A 9,927-nucleotide genomic window follows, 5' to 3' on the forward strand; every position below is an offset into this window, starting at 1 on the left:
AGACTTCTGGCTGGTTGGCGGTAAGATCCATAATATCATGTCTGTGAAGGCTTTTTTTTCTCGACAGACCTCAAGAGAATCCGCTTCAATATTGGGGTGAAATCCAAATAGTACAATTTTTAAAAAAATGTACAGGCCTAACTGATCTCATGGTTTTTCAACATTTTTTTGTTTTCACAGCATCCAAGAAACTTGCACCGGTTCCACCCAAGATAACTTACACCCAGACAGGAGCAGTGTCCGACCAATCAACAGGTCAGCCTTCTCCTGTCAGTCTTTCCCCGACCCCTCCCAGCACACCATCACCTTATGGACTCAGCTACCAAGGCTCTCTTTCTTTGACCCCAAACCTGGCTTCTCCCCCATCTGTGACCAGCACTTTAACAAAAGCCCGTCCCACTCCTAAACCACGGCAAAGGCCATCTCTTCCTCCACCCCAGCCACCAAGTCAGTCTGCTTCCAGTCCTCAGTCTTCGGAGAACAGTATCTTAGATGGCTTGTCTCCTGGGGATAGTATGTCTACAGGTAAGCAGATTTCATTCTCTGTTCCTCCTCTGGAGAGATATATATTATATATAGGCTATTCAGACTCTCTACCATATCTCATAATAACAAATTCCTAAAAAGTACTTAAATGACTGTTTAAACATTTTTGAACTGAAGATTAAAGTTAACTCTTCAGCTCATCTCTCTGGATTCTCTTGGGAATCTCTCAGAATCAAATGATTTAAAAAAAGAATCAAGGTTTACTGTAATTACAAAGACGGAAATATGCCGATAATCTTCTCTCTCTCTCCATCTCCCACAAACAAAAGCACTAAGTGTTATGTTTTTTTTTTTTTTTGTTGTGTTCCCTTTGTCTCCCCTCGTTCTCCCTTCCCGTTTCCTCGCAGCCGTTTGACGTTGAGTGGCGCTGTGTTGGATATGTGTGAGGGGGAGTCTCCTGGTAAGCTAGAGCTTCAAGCGTTTCACACTCGCCTTGACCATTCACTTTGAGGCAACCAAGGAATATATGTTGGGCACCCTGTTGGTCATACTGTTCCCACCATATGCATAATTAGCAGATTTTTTTTTCTATATTTGCATAATTATCTCCAATAATTCTCCACATACGAGAAAACCTTGCAAAACCATGAAGTTTCCAATGTGTAGAAAGGTGTGGTGTGTTTTTTTTTTTTTTGTTTTTTTTTTAGATAGGCAACACTGTAGTCTTTTAAAAGAAATGGGAGCCCTATCCTTGCAAGGTATTATGGTTATGCCTATGATGGAGAATGTGCTGAACCTACGGGGATGTCAAGTACTATTTTAACCTGTTTTCAACAATCAGCTTTGGTTGCCCACCCATGCTAAACTGTTGCCTTTTTTTTCTGTTCTTGGCCTGACCCCCTACCGGTTGATGTTTGTACATGTAGCTGTCTTGGCGAAAGTCATCGTGGACGCTTTTGGAAATGAACGTACCAATCCGCTCCACTTCACAATACATTCCCTGTCACTCTGTAACCTCATAATCATACTCCACGCTGCTTAGATATTACTGTATGTTCATTTTCAAGAACGTTTCCATCTCTAGCTATACACTGTGCCTGGTTGGCCTTCATTGCTGTGCGTACAGATGTCTTGGCAAGCGGGTAGGACTTTCGTTGAGCAGTAGCAGACAGCTATGTGTATGACCTCCCCCTGAGGTGGTAGACTTCGCATGAGCCTGCCACCCCAAAACGCATGGCTTAGCCTTTCAACGCTTGACAGACATGTCCACCAACACAAAGGTCTAACTGGGAAGGTGTGCGGTGTCGTACCCTGTGCTTCTAGCTGTTGTTTTGTTGCCTGTATGAACCAATGTGTTTTGTTGTAGGTTAGTTTTTTTTTAAACCTTTGTAACCTGATGTTGGTGAGATGTCTATCTCATGTTCTGTTGTATTTTGGTAATATTTGGTGTAAAAACTGTAAAGGTTTCAACTCTTTGTATGGCTGTGTTAGCTGTTTTGTAATATCCTAACACACTTAAATATCAATTTAACAACAAAATTTTACACCGTGTAGCCAAAGGTTTTTGAATACCTGGTTATCACACCAACGCTATATGACCAAAACGATTTGATTACAATTTATTGAGTTTGGGTGTTTCCAGTGAAGGGTACTTTTATTTCTACAGCATACCAAGCTGTGCTCTTCCAACCTTATGGTAACAATTTGGTGAAGGCCCTTATCTGTTCCACCATGACTGTCCTGTGCACAAAACCAGCTCTGTAAAGACATGGTTGACCAGTTTTGTGTGGAGAAACTCGCATGTCCTGCACGGAGCCCCGTCCTAAACCCTACTTGACTACCTTTTTTGGGTTGAATTGGAATGGAAATTGCTAGCTGGGTCTTCTGGTTCAATGCTAGTACATGACCTCATAAATGGTCTTTGGCCTGAACTTCCCACAGACACCATCCGAAATCTAAAGAAAAGCCTTCTCAGAACAGTTGAGGTGGTTATGGCCATGGAACGGTGACAACTCCATATTGGTTGGTATGGTTTTGGAATGAGATGTCCACAGGCTAATTCCCGTTTATTGTGTTTGAAATTTTAATGTACTTGGGTTATGTTCTGCTTCTCATAGGGATACTCCGATACAGCTATCGGTGCAGATAGAGTATTTTCACAAGTACTCCTACTCGTGAAAATGCTCCGATACCGGAAACCGATAAAAGGATGTATGTGCCGCTCAGGCTAGGCAGAAAAGGTGGTATCCACATGGTGCATCCACAACTGCTCTGTGGGTACGAAAGAGAAAAGGGTAGCCCCTGGAAGTCGCACATTCAACATGTCCTAGAGAGTGGCAACCTCAGTCTGGACTCCAACCAGGCCATACCCCCAACGCATTTCACATCGCCCCCCCCCCGGTGCTTAGTCATGAATAAGCTCTGGGGGGAGTGAAACGCATTGGGGGCATGTGGCCTGGTTGAAGTCCAGGCTGAGGTTGCCAATCTCTTCACCTCTCTACCTCTAGGACATCTTGGATATGTGACTTCCAGGGGCTACCCTTTTCTCTTTCGTACCGGAAACTGATACTTTGTGGTGTGATCTGACCCCATACAAAATGAATGAGCTCAAATCGCACTGCAAAAAAATGGCATGAACAGGAAAAAAATGTGATGCCTGTCCGAATCCGCATGCGGTTTCCCGCATGTGTGAACCCAGGCTGAAATCACAATGAGGAGATTCATTTTGTTTGGGCTTAAATCACAGCACAAAGTATCGGTACTCGGTATTAGTGAGTACTTAACCAAAAATATTGGTACTCGCAAAAAAAAAAAAAAAAAAAAAAAAAAAAAGGGGGGGGTGTATTGGTGCAATTCTGGTTTTTACAAAAGTGAAAATAAGTTTCAAGGCAAGCAAATAGTTTCTCTGCACCTGGGATCTACCTTAATTCCCATCTGGTGAAGATTAAAACATAACTCCATGAGAAAAAAAAAATGTCCCCCATGCAGTGAGGCTGCGCCTGCTCTACAGGTTGTTACATAGTAGGTGAGGTTGAAAAAAGACACAAGTCCATCAAGCCCAACCTATGTGTGTGATTATGTGTCAGTATTACATTACATATCGGTCATTCAGGTGATTATCTAATAGTTTCTTGAAGCTATCAATGCTCCCCGCTGCGACCACCGCCTCTGGAAGGGAATTCCACATCCTTGCCGCTCTTACAGTAAAGAACCCTCTACGTAGTTTAAGGTTAAACCTCTTTTCTTCTAATTGTAATGAGTGGCCACGGGTCTTATTAAACTCTCTTCTGCGAAAAAGTTTTATCCCTATTGTGGGGTCACCAGTACAGTATTTGTAAATTAAAATCATATCCCCTCTCAAGCGTCTCTTCTCCAGAGAGAATAAGTTCAGTGCTCACAACCTTTCCTCATAACTAAGATCCTCCAGACCCTTTATTAGCTTTGTTGCCCTTCTTTGTACTCCCTCCATTTCCAGTACATCCTTCCTGAGGACTGGTGCCCAGAACTGGACAGCATACTCCAGGTGCGGCCGGACCAGAGTCTTGTAGAGCGGGAGAATTATCGTTTTATCTCTGGAGTTGATCCCCTTTTTAATGCCAATATTCTGTTTGCTTTATTAGCAGCAACTTGGCATTGCATGCCATTGCTGAGCCTATCATCTACTAGGACCCCCAGGTCCTTTTCCATCCTAGATTCCCCCAGAGGTTCTCCCCCCAGTCTATAGATTGCATTCATATTTTTGCCACCCAAATGCATTATTTTACATTTTTCTACATTGAACCTCATTTGCCATGTAGTCGCCCACCCCATTAATTTGTTCAGGTCTTTTTGCAAGGTTTCCACATCCTGCGGAGAAGTTATTGCTCTGCTTAGCTTAGTATTGTCTGCAAATACAGAGATTGAACTGTTTATCCAATCCTCCAGGTCGTTTATAAACAAATTAAATAGGACTGGTCCCAGCACAGAACCCTGGGGAACCCCACTACCCACCCCTGACCATTCCGAGTACTCCCCATTTATCACCACCCTCTGAACTCACCCTTGTAGCCAGTTTTCAATCCATGTACTCACCCTATGGTCCATGCCAATGCACCTTATTTTGTACAGTAAACGTTTATGGGGAACTGTGTCAAATGCTTTTGCAAAATCCAGATACACCACGTCTACAGGCCTTCCTTTATCTAGATGGCAACTCACCTCCTCATAGAAGGTTAATAGATTGGTTTGGCAAGAACGATTCTTCATGAATCCATGCTGATTACTGCTAATGATATCATTCTTATTACTAAAATCTTGTATATAGTCCCTTATCAACCCCTCCAAGAGTTTACATACTATTGATGTTAGGCTAACTGGTCTGTAATTCCCAGGGATGTATTTTGGGCCCTTTTTAAATATTGGTGCTACATTGGCTTTTCTCCAATCAGCTGGTACCATTCCAGTCAGTAGACTGTCAGTAAAAATTAGGAACAACAGTCTGGCAATCACCTGACTGAGTTCCCTAAGTACCCTCGGATGCAAGTCATCTGGTCCCGGTGATTTATTAATGTTAAGTTTCTCAAGTCTAATTTTAATTCCGTCCTCTGTTAACCATGGAGGTGCTTCCTGTGTTGAGTCCTGAGGATAAACACTGCAGTTTTGGTTACTGAAGCCCCCCGATTCACTCGTGAATACTGAGGAGAAGAATAAATTCAATACCTTTACCATCTCCCCATCCTTTGTAACCAGATGTCCTTCCTCATTCTTTATGGGGCCAATATGGTCTGTCCTCCCTTTTTTACTGTTTACATACTTAAAGAATTTCTTGGGGTTGTAACTGCTTGTTTTGTCTAGGGGTGCACTAAAAGGCTATACCTACCCAATACTTTGATCCTCCGAAAAATCGCGCTCCCCCATGTCCAGCAGTGGACTGTTCCTGCCATCCTCGCATCCAGAACCGGTATATGGGTGTGATGACGTCAGGAACAGTCCATTCACAAGACCGCTGGGGGGGGGGGGGGCAGGGGAAGCGGGTACCGTTCCTGGCGCTCGCAGGATCGGCAGATCAGGTGAGTAGTTTAGATAGGTTAGTTTTAATTTGATATTTTCTTCACTTTGTAAATGATTATTGCTGTGAAATTGGTTTCTCTCGCCATTATAGCAGCCAGCCACCCATCCACTTCCCTGTGCTTGCAGGTGGATCCAATTGGATTTAATCATTGGAGGTGTGTTGAGCAGTTGGTTTGCTATATATTTCTGTGGTCAGTGTTGATGTAAACAGACTATGAATAAGGTAAATTTCTGGACTGAAACACGTTAGCCGGGGTCATGCTAAGGAACGTTTTACTCCTTGTTTTCTACTTTGGCATTGTTGCCAACGTTTGTTCATGATTATGTAAGTATACATCCGCTCTGCAATCCCCTAGACCAGGGGTCTCTAAACTTTACGAACAAAGGGCCAGTTTACTGTCTTTCAGACTCTGAGGGGGCCGGACTGTGGCCAGTGGGAGTAGAAAATATGCCGGCGTCAATGGGAGTAATGAATGCCCCATAGTTGGTGTCATTTTGAGGAATAGTGCCCCATTGTTGGTATCGGGGGAAAAACCCCTTCACTGCCACTGTCATTAGTACAGTGACTGCAATTTTTTTTTTTTTTTTTTTAGCACTGATCGCTGTATTGGTGTCACTGGTCCCCAAAAAGTGTCATTAGTAATAACATTAAAATTACATTTACTTTCATAAAGAAAGACCATGAAAGCATCATGAAATATTCATACAGTGAGGATGCAGTGTATTCATGTCTACATGTTTCGCCAAAATATGGCTTCTTCAGGACACTTTATAAATACTGCGTAGATCGTCACTGCATTGTAGCAAACTAGTTCCTGATCTATCTATCTATCTATCTATCTATCTATCTATCACCAACTGAATACACCATGAAGACTGGGGAGATAATGGACCGAGGAATGAGCCTGCCACGAACGCAGATCCGAAAAAGAGCCCACAGAAGTGGGCCGTATGGGATCACAGGAACCCACAGTGTGAGATCAAACCAACCAGATAACGGAAATCAAGTACTTTTTGAGGACCTTTTGCTGTTTATGTTCGTTATCTGGTTGGTTTGATCTGGTTTGAACTGTGGGTTCCTGTGATCCCATACGGCCCACTTCTGTGGGCTCTTTTTGGATCTGCGTTAGTGGCAGGCTCAAGCCTGGGTCCATGATCTCCCTTAACGCAGATCTAAAAAAAATGTCCACTTCTCTGCGGCGGGGACTTATCCCGTCCACTTCTCTGAGGTGGGGACTTCACTGGATATACAGGGTTTCGGTCCCAGCAAAGCTTTTGCCTGGGTCCAATCACCTGACTTTAGTGGCATATAACCCATCCTCTAAAAAAAAAAAAAAAAAAAAAAACTATTCCTGAGTCCTGTACTGTATAATTAAGTTGGTTCAGGAAAATACTGAATAATGGCCACTAGATGGAGCTGATGATCATAGGAAATCCATGTTTACCATGACCCTCACCTATTATTTTTTATGAATAAATAAGATTCGACCAGTAGAGGATATAGGTGAACATTTGATTTTTCTCTGTCAATAAAAAACAAGTGTATGAGCAGTTTCGCCGGAAGAATAACAGAAAATTGAATTCAAATACCGTAATTTTCCTTTCCTGACGAGCTCCATGGCAGCACAGCTGGGTATAGGCTCCACCCCCCCCCCATGCCTCCAGGACTTCACTCCTATAAATTTGAGCCCACCTACAGCCTCAGCGTTCTGTAACTAGTCCTACCAAGCTGGGTGGGATCTGTGCTGCCATGGAGCTCGTCGGGAAAGGAAAATTACGTTAAGTATTTGAATTCAATTTTCCGTTTTCCTGAGGGCTTCATGTCAGCACGGCTGGGAACTAACTAGCCAAAACTGGGGAGGGATAATGCTACACACTCCTCAATTCTGACTAAAAAAACAGAAGCCAGGATGCCTCTGCCAAACTCAACTGTCATTAAGCCATGACTATGAATATTGTGGTGCCCACGTAGCTGCCTTGCAGATAGTTTCAGACACTTGGCCTGCTGCCACTCTGAAGGTCGAGACCCTTCTAGTGAAGGGTGCCGTGATTCTCCTGGCACGGGCAACCCTTTCAACTTGTAGGTCAATGAGATGAGCAAGGGGCAATAATCCTGGCTGCTCCGACTTCCTGATGGCAGAAGTCGCCTTGATTAAACATTTTAAAGCTTGGTCCACATCCAATGGGCTCCAGTCTAATCCACACATGGACGGACAGCCAACCATTTAGACCAGCCAGGTAAAGGAGCACACCTAGGTCCTGCGCATAGGAGGAAAAAATAAGAAAGCAGAGGCTGTAGGTGGGCTCAAATTTATATGAGTTAAGTCCTGGAGGGGCAGAGCCTATACCCAGCTGTGCTGCGATGGAGCCGTCAGGAAAGTATATTCTGTGATTTAAACACACCCTTCCATAAATGGTGCACTAAACCCATGGAGTAAGAATTTTGTATCGGAAAGAATACAAGTCACTCATATCGCCGTGCATGCTTATATCACAAAGCTCTGCCCTACACACTGCATCCTCGGGTCGTGTCCATGTCTAATATGCTCGGATCACTCTAATTCAGCATTTTTACCATGGAACCCTTTGAACAAAATTTCTGGTCTTGGGGAACACCTGCTAATAATTATTATATCTACAGCTCACTGTGCATAAGTGGGAAGAATGTTCCTTACATCTGTGGTCAGTGGAATGAATCCCCCACTTACAGTTAGATAAGTTCCCACTGACATCTGTGATCTTTTTAGCCGAGAGGCAGAAACTTGTTTCTTGCTCAAGGAGCCCTCAATTAACCTCTGGAGGAACCTTAAGGTCCTATGGAACCCTAGTATAATTGGCCAATTTGTTTAGTGCCAACCAGATCGTAGTAATGTTAGAACTTCTTTGTTTGTGAAATCCAACCTGGTGTCAGTGGGAACATATCTGAGATGCAGATCTTGCTCCTAGCTCAAGGAGTCCCCTGTTAACCTCTGGAGGAACCCTAGTATAATTGACTTAATTCTTTACTGGTAACAAGGGTGTAGTAATGTTCGAAGTTCTTTATGTGCCAAATCCAACTTGGTGTCAATGATAACATATCTGAGAGGCAGAAATTGCTCCTTGCTCCTGGAACCCCTATTAACCTGTGGAGGAATCATAGGTTTCAATAAAACCCTAGTATAATTGAGCAATTCGTATAGTGCCAACCAGATTGTAGTAATGTTAGAACTTCTTTGTGTGACAAATCCAACTTGATGTTAACGAGAATGTATCTGAGAGGCAGAATTAGCTCATAACCCAAGGAACCCCTATTAGCCTCTGGAGAAACCCCTGGGGTTCCATGGAACCCAAATATAATTTAGTGCCAACCAGAGTGTGGTGATGTTAGAACTTTGTGTGCCAAATCCACCACTTGGTGGCAATGGGAACATATCTGAGAGGCAGAATGTGCTCCTTTTTCAAGGATGCCCTGTGAACGTCTTCAGGAACCCAAGTATAATTCACCAATGAGTTTACTGGCAACAAGCATGTAGTAATGTAAGAACTTCTTTGTTTGCAAAATCCAACCTGGTGTCAGTGGGAACGTATCTGAGAGGCAGAATTTGCTCCTAGCTCAAGGAGTCCCCTGTTAACCTTTTGAGGAACCCTAGTGTAATTGACAAATTAGTTTACTGGTAACAAGGGTGTAGTAATGTTAGAAGTTCTTTGTGGGCCAAATCCAATTTGGTGTCAATGATAACATATCTGAGAGGCAGAAATTGCTCCTTGCTCATGGAACCCCTATTAACCTCTGGAGGGACCATAGGTTTCAATAAAACCCTAGTATAATTAACCAATTCGTATAGTGCCGACCAGATTGTAGTAATGTTAGAACTTCGTGTCAATGAGAACATATCTGAGAGGCAGAAATTTTTTTTTTCTTGCTCAAGGAGCCCTCAATTAACCTCTGGAGGAACCTTAAGGTCCTATGGAACCCTAGTATAATTGACCAATTCATTTAGTGCCAACCAGATTGTAGTAATGTTAGAACATCTTTGTTTGCGAAATCCAACCTGGTGTCAGTGGGAACAAATCTGAGAGGCAGGATTTGCTCCTAGCTCAAGGAGTCCCCTGTTAACCTCTGGAGGAACCCTAGTATATTTGACTAATTAGTTTACTGGTAACAAGGGTGTAGTAATGTTAGAAGTTCTTTATGTGCCAAATCCAACTTGGTGTCAATGAGAACATATCTGAGAGGCAGAAATTGCTCCTAGTTCAAGGAACTCCTACTCACCTCTGGAGGAACTCTAGTATTGTGACCAATTACCTTAGTGGCAACCAGAATGTAGTAATGTTAGAACGTCGTCGTCTCTATTTGCAGAATCCAACTTGGAAAATGTGTGACGCCTTTCTTCTCAACTGCTTGCTTTTCAG

The 9,927-nt window shown here is 43.2% G+C and overlaps 1 protein-coding gene across 7 annotated transcripts in view; it reads left to right on the plus strand.

Annotated features, from left to right (window-relative positions):
• Positions 1 to 9,927, plus strand: part of ARHGAP44 (Rho GTPase activating protein 44) — a 132,847-nt gene that overhangs the window by 117,534 nt on the left and 5,386 nt on the right. For 5 of the 7 annotated variants that reach the window (XM_073606975.1, XM_073606978.1, XM_073606976.1 and 2 more), the window contains one exon: positions 181 to 525. In XM_073606975.1, the coding sequence (XP_073463076.1) occupies positions 181 to 525 (345 nt within the window). Of the gene's footprint in view, positions 1 to 180; positions 526 to 893; positions 947 to 9,927 lie in introns of all 7 variants that reach the window. The other 2 variants (XM_073606977.1, XM_073606979.1) reach the window with 2 other exon arrangements.

The sequence above is a fragment of the Aquarana catesbeiana genome, linkage group LG12 (genome assembly GCF_042186555.1).
Source record: "Aquarana catesbeiana isolate 2022-GZ linkage group LG12, ASM4218655v1, whole genome shotgun sequence".
In the NCBI taxonomy this organism is placed as follows: domain Eukaryota; kingdom Metazoa; phylum Chordata; class Amphibia; order Anura; family Ranidae; genus Aquarana; species Aquarana catesbeiana.